Below are 15905 nucleotides of genomic sequence, written 5' to 3'. Positions count from 1 at the left end.
ATGTCATTGTGGTTTTGATTTGCATTTCCCTGATGATGAATGATATTGAGCATCTTTTCATGTGTCTGTTTGCCATCTGGATATCTTCTTTGGACAAATGCCTTTTCAGGTCCTTTGCCCATTTTTTATTAGATTATTTGGGGGGTTTTAGTGTTAAGTTGTGTAAGTTCTTTATAAATTTTGGATACTAGCCCTTTATCAGATAGGTCATTTGCAAGTATCTCTTCCCATTCATTAAGTTGTCTTGTTATTTTGTTGATTGTTTCTATTTCTGTGCAGAAGTTTTTTTATTTTGATGTGGTCCCAATAGTTTATTTTTGCTTTTGTTACCCTTGCCCCAGGAGACATATCTAGAAAAAAAGTTGCTGTGGCCAATGTCAGACAGATTACTGCCTGTACTCTCCTCTAGGATTTTTATGGATTCAGGTCTCATATTTAGGTCTTCAATCCATTTTGAGTATATTTTTGTGTATGGTATAAGAAAATGGGCCCTTTTCATTCTTTTGCATGTAGCTATACAATTTTCCCAGCACCATTTGTTGAAGAAACTGTCTTTTTTCCCATTGAATATTCTTGTCTCCTTTGTCAAAGATAAATTGACCATTTAATCATGGGTTTACTTCTGGGCTGTCTGTTCTGTTCCATTGATCAATGTGTCTGTTTTTGTGCCAGTGCCATACTCTTTTGATTACTACAGATTTGTAGTTTATCTTAAAATGTGGGATTATGATACCTCTGGTTTTGTTCTTTTCAAGATTGCCTTGGCTACTTAGGGTCTTTCGTGGTTCCGTACAAATTTTAGGATATTCTAGTTCTGTGAAAAATGCTGTTGGTATTTTGTTAGGGATTGTATGAAATCTGTGGATTACTTTGAGTAGTAGAGACATTTTAACAATATTTGTCCTCCCAATCCATGAACATGGAACATATTTCCATTTGTGTCATCTTCTATTTCTTTCATCAGTTTTTTTTTTTAAATTTTTTTTAATGTTTAGTTTTGAGAGACAGAGTGTGAGCAGGGGAGGGGCAGAGAGAGGGGGACACAGAAGTCGAAGCCGGCTCCAGGCTCTGAGCTGTCAGCACAGAGCCCAACGTGGGGCTCGAACCCACAAACCGTGAGATCATGACCTGAGCCGAAGTTGGATGCTTAACTGACTGAGCCACCCAGGTGTCCCTTTCATCAGTGTTTTATAATTTTGAGAGTACAGGTCTTTCACCTCTTTGGTTAAGCTTATTCAAAGAGGGTTTTTTTGAATAAAAAAACTGATGAATGGTACAATTGTAAATGGGATTATTGATTTCTCTTTCTGCTACTTCATTATTAATATATAGAAATGTAACAGATTTCTGTATATTAATTTTGTATACTGTGAATTCATTTATCAGCTCTAGTAGTTTTTTGGTGGAGTCTTTAGGGTCTGTAAATAGTGAAAGTTGTACTTCATCCTTATCAATTTGGATGCCTTTTATTTCTTTTTCTCGTCTGATTGCTATGGCTAGGACTTCCAGTACTATATTGGATAAAAGTGGTAAGAGTGGACATCCTTGTGTTGTTCCTGATCTTTGAGGAAAAGTTCTCAGTTTTTCACCATTGAGTATGTTAGCTATGGGTTGATGTGATATATCATATTGATTGATTTGCAAATATTGAACCACCCTTGCATCTCAGGAATAAATCCCACTCAATTTTGGCGAATGATTTTTTTTAATGTATTGTTGGATTTTGTTTGCTAATGTTTTGTTGAAGATTTTTACGTTTATGTTTATCAGAGACATTGGCCTATAGTTCTTTTCTTTTGTAGTGTCTGTTCAGTTTTAGTATCAGGGTAATACTGGCTTCAAAAATTAGTTTGGAAGTTTTTTGTCCCCTTCTATTTTTTTTTTTAATTTTTTAAAATGTTTTATTTATTTTTGAGACAGAGACAGAGCATGAGCAGGGAGGGGCAGAAAGAGAGCGAGACACAAAATCCAAAGCAAGCTTCAGGCTCTGAGCTGTCAACAAAGAGCCCAACGTGGGGCTCAAACTCACAAACCGCAAGATCATGACCTGAGCCGAAGTCGGACGCTCAACCAACTGAGCCACCCAGACGCCCCTACTTTTTTTTTTTTTAGTTTATTTATTTATTTTGAGAGAGACAGAGACAGTGCAAGTGGGGGAGGGGTAGAGAGAGGGAGAGAGAATCCCAAGCAGGCTCCATGCTGTCAGAACAGAGCCCAACATGGGGCTTAAACCCATGAATTGTGAGATCATAACCTGAGCCAAAATCAGAAGTCAGATGCTTAACCGACTGAGCCACCAGGCGCCTCTCCCCCTTCAATTTTTTTTTTTTTTTTTTTTTTTTAATAATTTGAGAAGAAGAGGTATAAGCCTTCTTTAAATGTTTGGTAGAATTTACCACCTGTGATGCCATCTGGTCCTGGACTTTTATTTGTTGGAAGAGTTTTTGATTACCAGTTCAATTTCATTGCTGGTAATTGGTCTGTTCAAACTTTCTATTTCTTCCTGATTCATATTTGGGAGGTTATATGTTTCTGGGAATTTATCCATTTCTTGTAGGTTGTCCAATATGCTGGCACATAATTTTTCATAATATTCTCTTATAATCTTTTGTATTTCTGTGGTGTCAATTGTTATTTCTCCTCTTTCATTTGTGATTTTGAGTTCTCTCTTTCTCTCTCTCTCTCTCTTTCTCTCTCTCTCTCTCTTTCTTTCTCTCTCTCTCTCGCTGAGTCTGGCTAATGGTTTATCAATTTTGTTGATCTTTTCAAAGAACTAGCTCCTGGTTTCATTGATCTGTTCTATTAATTTTTAGATTCTATTTCACTTATTTCTGCTCTAATCTTTATTATTTCCTTCCTTCTGCTGGTTTGGGGTTTGTTTGTTCCATTTTATAGTGCCTGTAGGTGTAAGGTTAGGTTGTTTGAGATTTTTTTCCTGCTTCTTAAGGTAGGCCTGTATTGCTATGAACCTCCCTCTTAGAACAGCTTTTTGCTGTACCCCGAAGATTTTTGGACAGTTGTGTTTTTATTTTCATTTGTCTCCATGTACTTTCTTTCCTTTTTGATTTCTTGGTTGACCCATTCATTGTTTAGTAGCATATTATTGAACCTCCATATATTTGTGTTTTTTCTGGATTTTTTTCTTGTGGTTTATTTTTTTTAACAGCTCTTTTTAAAATAAAGTTTATTTATGTACTTATTTTGAGAGATGAAAGAGAGCATGAGCAGAGTAGGGGTAGAGAGAAAAGATCCCAAGCAGACTCTGTGCTATCAGCCTGACACAGGGCTTGAACCCACAAACTGTGAGATAATGACCTGAGCTGAAATCAAGAGTTGGACACTTAACCGACTGAGCCACCCAGGCACCCCCTCTTGTGGTTGATTTCTAATTTCATAGTATGCAGTCAGAAAAGATGGATGGTACAACTTCAGTCTTTTTTAATTTGTTCAGAGAACTTGTTTTGTAGCCTAACATGTCATCCATTCTGGAGAATGTTCAATGTGCATTTGAAAAGAATGTGTAGTCTGCTGTTTTAGGATGGAATGTTCTGAATATATCTGTAAGATCCATTTGGTCCAGTGTGTCATTCAAAGCCATTGTTTCCTTGTTGATTTTGTGTTTGGTTGCTCTATCCATTGATGTAAGTGGAGTGTTAAAGTCCTCTACTATTATTGTGTTACTATTGATTTCTTCCTTTATGTCTGTTATTAGCTGCTCTGTGTATTTGAGCACTCTCATTTTGGGTACGTAAATGTTTACACTTGTTATATCTTCTTGTTGGATTGTGCCCTTTAAGATTATGTGGTCTTTCTTTGTCTCTTGTTACAGTCTTTGTTTTAAAGTCTGTTTCATCTGATATAAGTATTGCTCCCTGCCTTTCTTTTCACTTCCATTTGTATGATAAATACTTTTACATCCCTTCACTTTCAATATGCATGGTCTTTAGGTCTGACGTGAGTCTCACAGGCAACATATAGATGGGTCTTGATTTTTTTTTTTAATTTTATTTAGTTAACATACAGTGCTATATTGGTTTCAGGAGTAGAATTCAGTGATTCATCACTTTACATACATTGTGTTATCCTATGTCTTTTATTGGAGTGTTTAGTCCATTTACATCCAAAGTAATTATTGATAGGTATGTACTTATTGCAGTTTTGTTACTTTTTTATATTTGTTTTATAGTTCTTTATTTCTTTCGTCTCTTGCTCTTCTCTCACAGTTTCCTAGCTTTCTATTCTTGGATTCCTTTCTCTTTATTTTTTGCATATCTGTTACCAGTTTTTTGTTTTTTGGTTACCATTAGGTTTATATATAACATCTTATACATATAGCAGTCTGTATTAAGCTAATGGTCAGTTAAGTTTGAACCCATTCCAAAAGCACTACATTTTTGGGGTGCCTGGGTGGTTCAGCCAGTTGAGCCTCCAACTCTTGACCTTGGCTCAGGTCATGATCTCATGGTTTGTGAGTTCAAGCCGCACACTGGGCTCTGCACCGACAGTGTGGAGCCTGCTTGGGTTTCTGTCTCCCTCTCTCTTTGCCCCTCCCCTGCTTGCACTCTATCTCTCTCTCAAAAAACAAATAAAAATTTTAAAAAATCACCACATTTTTACCCCTTTCCTCCCACGTTTTAGGTATATGGTGTCATACTTTACATCCTTTTATTTTGGGAATCCCTTGACTGATTTTTGTTTTTATAGATATACTTAATTTTACTGCTTTTGTGCTTCCTACTTTTCTTCCTCCTGCTTATGGTCTTTCCTTTCCACTCAAGAGAGTCCCCTTTAACATTTCTTGTAAGGCAGGTTTAGTAGTCATGAATTCCTTTAACTTTTGTTTGTCTGGGAAACTCTTTATCTTTCCTTCTATTCGAAATGATAGCCTGGCTGGATAGAGTAGTCTTGGTTGCAGGGTTTTTTTTTTTCAGCACTTTGAATATATCATGCCACTCCCTTTGGCCTGCAAAGTTCTTGCTGAAAAATAGGCTGATAGTCTTATGGGGTTTCCTTTGTATGTAACTATTTTCTTTTCTCTTGCTGCTTTCAATTTTTTTTTTAATTTTTAAAAAAAAAATTTTCAATGTTTATTTTTGAGAGAGAGAGTGCACAAGTGGGGAAGGAGCAGAGAGTTGGGGGGTGGGGGGGACACAGAATCTGAAGCAGTCTCCAGGCTCTGAGCTGTCAGCACACAGCCTGACATGGGGCTCAAACCCACGAACCATGAGATCATGACCTGAGCCAAAGTCGGATGCTTAACCAACTGAGCCACCCAGGTGCCCTATAAAATTCTCTCTTTATCACTGTTTTTTACCATTTTAATTATTATGTCTTGGTGTGGACCTCTTTGAGTTGATTTTGTTGGAGGCTTTCTGCCTCTGGAATCTGGATTTCTGTTTCCTTCCCCAGATTCATGAAGTTTTTAGCTATTATTTCCTCAGATAAATTTTCTGTCCCCTTTTCTCTCTTTTTTCCTCTTGGGATCCCTATAATGTAAATGTTATCACACCTGATGGTGTCACTGAGTTCCCTTCTATTCTTATTTTTTATTACTGTTTTTTCTTTCTCTTGTTCAGTGAGAATGCTTTCCATTACTCTGTCCTCCAGGTCATGCTTCCTCTGGTCTACTTTTCATTCCCTCTAGTGTATTTTGTTTTTGTTTTTAAACTTATTTATTTATTTTGAGAGAGAGAGAGAGCGAGCACATGCAAGCCGGAGAGAGGCAGAGAGAGAGAGGCAGAGAATCTCAAGCAAGCCCCACACTGTCAGCACAGAGCCCTATACGGGGCTCAAACTCATGAGCCGTGAGATTATGACCAGCCAAAAGCAAGAGTCAGATGTTTTAACCAACTGAGCCACCCAGGCACCCCCCGCCCCACTTCTAGTATATTTTTAATTTCAGCTATTAAGTTCTTTATCTCTCATTGGTTCTTTTTTTGTGTTTTCTCTCTTTGTTGAGGGTCTCATTGAGGTCCTTGACTCTTTTCTCAAGTCTATTGAGTCTCTTTATGACCATTACTTTAAATTCTTTATCAGGCATATTACTCATCCCCGGTTTGTTTAGTTCTCTTGCTGTGAGTTTGTCCTGTTCTTTCATCTGTTACATAGTCTTCTGTCTCCTTATTTTGTCTGACTCTGTGTGTCTGTTTCTATGTGTTAAGGTCAACTATGTCTCCTGCTCTTAAAAGTAGTGACCTTATGGGGCGCCTGGGTGGCGCAGTCGGTTAAGCGTCCGACTTCAGCCAGGTCACGATCTCGCGGTCCGTGAGTTCGAGCCCCGCGTCGGGCTCTGGGCTGATGGCTCGGAGCCTGGAGCCTGTTTCCAATTCTGTGTCTCCCTCTCTCTCTGCCCCTCCCCCGTTCATGCTCTGTCTCTCTCTGTCCCAAAATAAATAAAAAATGTTGAAAAAAAAATTTAAAAAAAAAAAAGTAGTGACCTTATGAAGATGAAGTCCTGTAGTGCTCTGCAGCACAATGTCCACTGTTCACTAGAACCTGGCACTTCAGGGATGTCTCCTGTGTGTGTTGTATGTGCCCTGCTGGTGTGGCTGAGCTGTGTTTGCCTTCACTCCAGTCATCTACAGTAGCTCTGTCTTTTGTGGACAGGGTTTGGCCCCTGTGTTGTTAGTGGGCCAGTCTGAGGCCATCTTGGGCTTGAGTCAGACCAGTCATTTGCCAGAGCTGCGAAGCACTGTACTGTAGGGCTTTCTCCCTGTGTTGTCCCCCGAGAAGCTTTCACTGGTGGGCGGGGCCTGTAGTCAGACCAGATTTCTGCCCCCAGCCCACTGCTGGGGCCGAAATGGAACTGGTATGTGTGGTTTTCTTCCCCTCTCCCTGGGGCAGGAATCACTTTGGGGTGGTGCTGACCCTTCTTGGGGCTGCTTGCACACTACCGTGTTTGGGCACCACTTTGGATGGATTCCTATTGAGGCCAGGGTCAACCTGAGGGGTGGGTCCACAGGAGAACACAAGGGTGGGCCCCTGGTGTTGGTAAGCTAGATGGAGAATATTTGCAATGTGCTGATTCCCACAGGTGTTCGTGTATCCAGGCTTGGGGGGCAATGGAGAGAAATGGTCCCCCAGGCTCCTTTGCCCTTGGAAAAGTCTCCCAAAGATCCCTGTCCCTCCAACACACATTCTGGAATTAGTAAATAAATCTCCTTCCTATATATTCCAGGAGTTTTTCAAACTGCTGTTTCTATGCTGTTTCTCAGTGGGGCTGTTTGTTGTGCTGTCTCTATAAGTGTGGGGACTCAGTTTCCTATCACCCTCTGGCTCCCTCAGAGCCATGCCCGCTGATTTTTACAGTTCCAAGTGTTAAGCCCCACTGATTGTAAGAACTCTCAAACTTCATCCCCTCTGGTTTTCAAAACCCAATTTCATGGGGATTCATCCTCTGAGTGAGGGTCCCCTGTGCCTGGGATGCCTGGGGTGGAGTTTGCTTCTGGCCCTTCTCTTTGCCCACAGCATCCCTACCTCCCAAGGACAGTCCTGTGGGTCAGTTTTGGCTCCCAGCCAAGTCTCTGCCCTTGCAGCTCTTTTCAGTGTGGCTTCTTCTCTACATTTTGCTATGGAGACTCTGTTCTGCCAGTCTTCCTGTTGTTTTCTGGGTTATTCACACTGATATGGGTGTTCTCTCGTTGTTTATGTGGGGCGGGGTGAGTAGGATCCTCCTACTCTGCCATCTTCCCCAGCATCTAGCTGAATTTTAAAATCCAATCTAGATTTTTATTTTAACTGACAGATTTAAACAGTTTACTCTTATTGGAATAATGGAATACTCCTATTTATAGCTATCTTATTATATATTTTTTATTTACCATGAATTTGTTTCTTATTGTTGTTCTGCCTATACATCTATTGCTTTGATCAAATGTACTTCCTTTCTTTCCCTTTACTGGTTTGGAAGTTATGGTTTCAATGTCTATTCTTTGAGTAGTTACCTTTGCGTTTCTAACATACGTGTTTGTCTCCACAAAGTCTAAATTTCATATTTATCTTACTTCTTCTAATCAGTGCAGGTGGGATGCTTTATCTGTAAGGATTCTCCCCTATTTCTCATGTTACTGCTTTTTTTGTGTTTAAAAAAATTAGTTTTAGGTAAATTTAAAATCCACCTTGAATTTATACTCTTTTTTTAGGCTCCATGCCCAGTGTGGAGCCCAAAGCAGGGCTTGAACTCACAACCCAGAGATCAAGAGTCGGATACTCAACCGACTGAGCCATCCAGACACCCCCCCCCATCTTGAATATATACCCACTATTGGATATATTGTTATTTTAGATCATCAATGATTATTTTGAGTCTTCACATATTTACTAGTATTTTTACTCACCTTTCCCTCCCTCCCTCTCTTCTTCCTTCCTGTCCTCTGTTCCTTCCTTCCTTCCCTCCTTCCTTCCTTCCTTCCTTCCTCTCCACCACTCCTTACTCTTTTTTCCTTCTTATTCAATTTCCTTCTTCCAAAAACATACCTCTTTATAGTTCTTTTAGTCAACCTATTAGTAGTAAATGCTTTCAAACTTTGCCTAAAAATGTCTTTGTCTCCCTTACCCACAAAAGGTAGTATAATTAGAATTCTGATTTGACAGTTATTTTTGCTCAGTACCCCCTGTTGTTGTGTGGAGATGTGTACAGTCAGTCAGATTGCTCTTCCTGTGTAGTTATTCTGCTTTTTATTTCTCTCTTTTTTTAAATTTTAATTTATTTATTTTGGGAGAGAGAGAGTGCATGCAAGCAAGTCAGAGAGAGAAGGAAAGAGAGAATCCCAAGCAGGCTCCACGCTGCCAGCACAAAACCTGACACAGGGCTCGATCCCACAGAACCTTGAGATCATGACCTGAGCCCAAATCAAGAGTTGGACACTTAACTGACTGTGCTACCCAGGCACCCCTCTTTCTGACTGTTCTAATCTTTTTTTTTTTCTCCTTGGTGTTTTGTAGTTTATGTATAGATTTATTTTTATTTTTTTCCCTAATCAGGAGTCATTTTTCCTTCTGAGTATGTGGAGGTCTGTCTTTCATCAGTTCTAGGAAATCTCAACCATTATAATCTCTATATTCTCTCCATTTTTTCTGTTCTCCCCTCCTGGACTCCCATTAGATGTATGTTGGACATTGTCATTCTGTCCTCTATTCTCCTAATCTCCATTTTATGTTTTCCATCTTTTTGTCTTTCTAAGCTGCATTCTTTTTTTTTTTTTTTTTTTTTAAGAGAGAGAGAGACAGAGTGTGAGTGGGGGAGGAGTAGAGAGAGAGGGAGACACAGAATCTGAAGCAGGCTCCAGGCTCTGAGCTGTCAGCACAGAGCCCAGCACGGGGCTCAAATCCACAAATGGCAAGATCATGACCTGAGCCAAAGTCAGATGCTTAACCGACTGAGCCACCCAGGCGCCCCTAGGCTACATTAATTTCTACATATCTGTCTTCAGATTTACTAATCCTTTCCTCAGATATGTTTGAACAGCTCTGTGTTATTATTTCCATAAGATTTGCCATTTTTATTAGTTTCTTTTTCAAATTTTTTTTTAGCGTTTATTTATTTTGAGACAGAGACAGAGCATGAACAGGGGAGGAGCAGAGAGAGAGGGAGACACAGAATCCGAAACAGGCTCCAGGCTCTGAGCTGCCAGCACAGAGCCCGACGCGGGGCTCGAACTCATGGACCGTGAGATCATGACCTGAGCCGAAGTCAGACGCTCAACCAACCGAGCCACCCAGGCGCCCCTAGTTTCTTTTTCAAATCTGCCTATTCTTTTTTATAGACTCTATGGTTTCAACCCTTCATATGTCTTGAGTTATTTTTTAAATAGACATATTTTTACTTTTTTTTTTTTTTAGATTTCTGTTACCTTATGTTCTTGGGTTGTTTTTTTTTTTTTTTTTTTTTTTTTTTTTTTTTTTTTTTTTTCCAAGATTTTAAGTCATCTCTATATCCAATGTGGGGCTCAAACTCACAACCCTGAGATCAAAAGTTGCATGCTCTGCCAAGCGAGCCAACCGGGTGCTCCTCTTGGGGTCCTTTCTAATCATCATTTTTTATTTATGGTGGATCATTCCTTATTTCTTGTAATTTTTTATTTTGAGCTCATCTTTAGTGACACTTGGCTCTTACGTGGAAATCCTGTGGCACCAAGGTTGTGAGGGATACCCTCTGGACAGTTGTACATTTTCTTTGGCCAAGCACCCTAAGGGTATCACCAACCAGGGACCAACTTTTCTGTTAATCCATCAGTTGTAAAAAAAAAAAAAAAAAAAAAAAAAAAAAAATCCATCAGTTGTAGAATCCTTGAACTCCAGATTTATGAGACACGAGCCCAGCAATTCTAATGTTCTCTGCCCAGTGGAGACTAAAAGGTCTCCTGTCCTCTCTTTTCTGGCAGAAGGAGTGTTTTCCCTGTTTTCCCTGTAGTCTTCAGGCTCCTGCCAGAGCCTCCTCTCATCAGCCAAACGTGGGCAGAGGCCAAGTGAAGTAGGAGCTTACATAAGCAGGCTGTGGGGTTGACCTCCCTGCAGTCCAGAGCAGAGGAAAGGTGAGAAACAGGTCTGGGACCAACCCGGTAATCCACCATTTGGCAAATATTTCCTGGCTCCTGTGGTCAAAACACTGTGCTGAGTCTGATGTAGAACTGTGTGAGACACAGCCGCTGACCTCCAGTGGGAGAGACAGCCATACTAACACTACAGAGATAAACTACGATGCAGGTGACCTCGTGGGAAGTGTTAAATACAGACGCAGACTACCCCGGAAACACAAAAGAGAGGCGGTCTGGGGGTAAGTGGGACAGGGCATAGGAAGTTTCCCCAAAGTAGGATCGCGTGAGCTGCACCTCGAAGGGTAAGATGGCTGTGTGTGGAGAAGCAGGCCACGGACAGTGTGCACAGCGTGTCCAGCACCTCTTGAGGACTGAACCCGGGCCAGGGTGGCCGAAAGGTGGGCTGCATGGTCAGAGGTGAGGCTGCAAATGGAGGCCGTGGGTGGATTATGGAGACTCTGGAGCCCTGTGCTGCTGAACTAGGACTTCATTCTGCACATAGCAGAAGCCACTAAAACATTGTTCGGGAAGGAACGTAATAAAAAATGCAGTGGCTGGCTTGAGCTGTTCAATAGAAATGGAATGAAAGTCCCAAATGCAGCCCAGATGTAATCTAAGATTTCCCAAAGGCCACATTTTTAAAAGTAAAACATGAAATTAAAACTTGAATAATTCTTTGGGTCAGCTCAGTGTTATGCAAAATACTACCATTTAATATGTAATCAACGTAAGAATTTTTAGTGCATTATTTTACATTCTGGGTTTTTTTTATTAGGTCTTTGAGATCTGGTGTGTAGTTTACACTTAGAGCACTTCTCTGGAGCGGCCACCACAGTTCAAATGCTCAATAGCCACGTGTTGCTAATGGCTACCATGTTGTACAGTGTGGGGAGGATGGCAAGGGGTCGAAAGGAAAGGGTCAGTTAAGGATGCTGGCTTCAGGAAGAAACAGGATCTCCTCATCCCCTGACACAGGAAGGAAGTACAGGGATGAGTGAGCAGGGAGATGAAAGGCAGGAAGTAAAAGGGCCACCACCTTTCTTTCTTTTCCCTGACATAGGAGGTAAGAACATCTGAAAGTGAGGATCAGGGTCACGTTGAAAACTTGAAGAGAACAGAAGTTTAAGAACCACTGTAATGAAATGCAAAGGGGTCGGTCAGAGGTGGAGTATAAGGATTGTCCTCACATCCACCCTGATGGAGCTAATGTCATGCATGTTCTCACCTTAGAAATGATAAAATATCTGGGATTTTTCCTATTATTCCGAGGTACAGAACAGTTAGAGAGGCCGATGCTTGTGGGTTTTAATGTAAATCAGTGTTTCCCCAAGTGCGATGGACCTATCCCTGTGATACACTACGTGATGGCACACAAAATAGTACCTTCGGAGACTTACTTTTTTCTAATGGTTATATTTATTTTAGTGAATATTAGAAGACTCGTAACCAGTACATAAAACCCATGATTGCCCAAATATGTAACTCAAACATGAGTAAATTTATTAAAAAGTATGACAAAAAAGTAGAGACAGAATGTGGATGTGGTAGAATGTCAGTGACTGGAATTTGTAGAACCCTAGTGCCTAGTGTGAGGGTGGGGTAACCTTAGAAACTGCGCCGATGCCTTCCATCAGAGTCCGCTCGTTCCTCTGCCCGGTGACCCTGGCTCACATCATGAGAACCACTTGCCACTAGGTGCCCAGCCATTGCCTCCAGCCTCCTGGCTACACACAACCTAGTCAGACAGGTGTCTATATTAGCCGCCCGGGCTCAGAACACTTAGCTTTCCTGCAGTGCTCTCCCGCAGAACAGAATAAAATACAATCCCCAGAAAAGCTCGATAATTTTGAACATGACAGTGGCACCATAACGTCTTCTTGCCTTATTCTATTTTTGTTTTACTGTGAATAATTTTTTTAAGCTGTTGGCAACATGCACAGAAAATAGACCAGTCGTCTTCATGAGAACTCTTAGTCCAAATCTATACAAAACACATAAAAACTCAAAGGTAAGCAGAGGGGGGGCGCCTGGGTGGCTCAGTCGGTTGAGCGTCCGACTTCAGCTCAGGTCACGATCTCACGGCTCACGGGTTCGAGCTCCGAGTCTGCTTCGGATCCTCTGTCTCCCTCTCTGCCCTCCCCACTCACATTCTTTGCCTCTCTCTCTCTCTCTCTTTTTCTCTCTCAAAAATAAATAAACATTAAAAAAAATGAAAAAACAAATTCAAAGGTAAACCCCCTTGAAATACCCAGTCTGCTCCTTGCATTCTCCGCCTCTATGGCTTTGTTTCTGTGTTGCCAGCGAGGTGCCTCTGTGTCTGCCCCGACTCTGCCCCCCCTACGAAGGCTGGGGCCAGGTTCACCCGACACCTGCTGCCTCAAGGGTCATCCGCGCCTCGCTGGGCTTTCTCTCTCCCTCGTTTGTAGCTTGCTAGGTGCCTACCTGCTTTTTTCTTTTTGCCGGAGGGGGGGCTGCCTGAGATATTTCCCCTTCACTGTGCAAAGAAGCAAGCCCTCAGCTTCTTACAAAGCGATTCTGGAATTATGTTACTTTGCAGTCTTGACATTCAGTTCTGCTCCCATGTGCCTGTAAATTGACCCAAAGTGAATGCAGTGCCGCCCACCCTGATGCAAGGCTGCTAGGGACTTCCCTCAAAGTCTCACTTAACGTCTGTGGTGTCCCAAAACCACTTCTTTGTTCTGGTGAGTTAAGGCAGTGGTCTTGTTGGGAACTGCTGGGTCCTGGGAATTTCAGGTTTCCTAACCTTAACGCTGCATTTTGAGAAAACAAATGTTTCTCATTTTTCTAACAGTAGCTCACAGTAGGAAATATATTCTGCATCCCCACATTCATACCTAACTAAAAGTGTTCACTTTCAGTGCTTATGAGAGCTGTGCACAAGGTAATTTGTGTTTATTTGTGTGTTTGTCTCAATGCTAGGCCTGACCCACACTTTTAAAAACGAAATGAACATCAGGACCCACCGATAGCTCATAGCCTGCAGTTTGGATAACACTGGTCTTAAGCATATGATTCATTGAATCATTTCAATATCTTTGAAAATGGCCTGAGGTGATGAGGACCGCATAGATGTTCACAAGTTCATCGCAGTTCTGAACTCTCTGAGGCCATTTCTAAAAAGTCCTAAATCGGTCATTCATTTGGGAAAGAAGTCAGGACCACGTTGAGATGTTACAGGCGGTGCCGATCTGCTGCTCTGGTAGAGCGGCAGGTGGTCCGGCCGGCTTTCTGCAGGTGCGAGGCTCTGCACGAGTTGGAAAAGCCGTGCGTGGCTTTTTCGAGGCACCATTTGCAAACCCAGCACATCTGGTAAATGTCTGTTCCCTACCAAGAAGACTCAGATACTGTTTTGAAACTCTACCCTGTCTTGGGGCGCCTGGGTGGCGCAGTCGGTTAAGCGTCCGACTTCAGCCAGGTCACGATCTCGCGGTCCGTGAGTTCAAGCCCCGCGTCAGGCTCTGGGCTGATGGCTCGGAGCCTGGAGCCTGTTTCCGATTCTGTGTCTCCCTCTCTCTCTGCCCCTCCCCCGTTCATGCTCTGTCTCTCTCTGTCCCAAAAATAAAAAAAAAAAAAAAAAAAACAAAAAACGTTGAAACTCTACCCTGTCTTTCCATAGGGTGTGCTGATCTCCAAAGCCTGGACACCATGCAGCCAGTTGAGAGGAAGAGGCAGGGCTATATTCACGAGCTGATTCAGACCGAAGAGCGGTATGTGGACGACCTTCAGCTCGTCGTGGAGGTGAGGGCTGTGCCCGCGGAGGGGGGCGGGCCTTGGCCTCAGAGTCGGGCATCACCTTTGATGTGGGAATTCACGAGCAGAGTAGCGAGTAGCGACAGGAGCTCTCACACCCTCAGAACGCTTTGTGGCTCTGGGAGGGTGCCTGAAGAGCCCAAGTGCACTCCTTCCCCCAGACGAGGCCATTCAGGGTGGAGAGAACAAGAGACGCCTCAGCTGCATGTTGGGAGAGGCCCCATCGAGGAAGGGGAAGGACGAGGATAGAGCCGGTCGGAAGGCACTGAAGCAAACTTCATCTCCCTCACGTTTTTGCCTGTTTGCTGTGCTCTTCTGACGCCTGCCATGTTCATAGACTTTGATGTTTCCAAAGGGACTGTGAAACAGTGGCAGTGTTCATCCAACGTTTGTATCGCTTTGGAAAACCCAAAGGACCACGTGGTAAAATATTTCCCAGTTGTGATGTCCTTATGTTTGTGCCTATTAATGTTGCCAGTGACCTGTAGGCCAGTAACAGGTGTTGGAGTAGCACTCTGAAAGGATTTGTGTTTGAGTACACACAGTGAGACTGTATACTTATACTCTTGTTTCCATGGCACTTAGTTCCCACTCTGTGTCAGGGCCCTCAGATGAGAAACCCAGTAAACAAGGCACCTGAAGAGAGCACGTGTCCCCACACAGGCCCAGCAGGTGCACCGTTATGCCTGGCCGTGACCTTGCTAGTGGCACGGAGCATCCTTCTGCATCTGCACCCCAGCAAGGCCCTCCCCTGATTCGTTTCCACCTGACACGCCAGCGGGGACCTGCAGACCCGCATACGTGTTCTCACGTGGACACTGCACCGCACGTCTCAGTTGCTAACGTCTCTCAGTTGAGAAGTCCCCCACAAGGCTCTGAACTCCTGACAGCAGGGGCGTGTACCCCACATCCTGCATCCCCAAAACTTCGCCTGGCCCTTTGCAGGCCTTCCCATCAGTACTAAATGAACTATGTATGTTTATCTCCCTGCTTCTCTGGTCAGGAAAGACAGCCTAGAAGAAAAGCCCGTCTTTATTACTAACCCCTACGAGTGTCAGCCCTGCTGCTGGTCAGATCCCAGTCCCGAGAGGCTGAATGGGTATGGAAGTACCTTTCTGACCCCAGCACAGAGGGGACCGGAGCCACATGCTTGCCCCACTGAGACTTGTCACTTAACCACTTGGGCCTTGGTCATTCCCACTCTTCCCACCTTCCCTTGCCTGAGGGGCAAGAGGTCATGTCAGGGTCAGGGATTTAGGGCAAAAGCACTGTTCCCAGGCTGGGTGTTCTCGTTGCCATTCCCATGGAGGTTCCCAGAGGTCCCAACCGCCTTCCTCGTCTGCTTATCTCCCTGAGCAGGTAAATGGAATGAATAAAAAAGTAACATATATTCAGCAGTGGATGAAAGAAGAGACCACCAGATGCCTTCCTTGTCCTTCAGGAGCCCCTCAGAGCAGATCCACCACCTCTCCAGGGCTCGCTTCCACGGGAGGGTCCTGACATCTTCAGTCTGATTTTGGAACTGTAGAGGTTTAGAGATGCCCAGTTCATGGCACTGCTATCCGAATTCTTCGAATCTGTGTTCAACTCAACTCAGTA

The 15905-nt window shown here is 43.0% G+C and overlaps 1 protein-coding gene across 14 annotated transcripts in view; it reads left to right on the top strand.

The window, feature by feature from the left end:
• Positions 1-15905, top strand: part of ITSN2 (intersectin 2) — a 146759-nt gene that overhangs the window by 115010 nt on the left and 15844 nt on the right. For all 14 annotated transcript variants that reach the window (XR_009248260.1, XM_058682679.1, XM_058682677.1 and 11 more), the window contains one exon: positions 14173-14294. Coding sequence is in view for 13 of the 14 variants with exons in the window: in XM_058682679.1 (XP_058538662.1) it covers positions 14173-14294 (122 nt within the window). In the remaining variant the exon portion in view is untranslated. The remainder of the gene's footprint in view (positions 1-14172; positions 14295-15905) is intronic.

Source organism: Neofelis nebulosa, chromosome 9 (genome assembly GCF_028018385.1).
Source record: "Neofelis nebulosa isolate mNeoNeb1 chromosome 9, mNeoNeb1.pri, whole genome shotgun sequence".
In the NCBI taxonomy this organism is placed as follows: Eukaryota; Metazoa; Chordata; class Mammalia; order Carnivora; family Felidae; genus Neofelis; species Neofelis nebulosa.
Note: the sequence above shows the minus strand (reverse complement) of the source record. Positions and strands in the feature narration are given on the sequence as shown.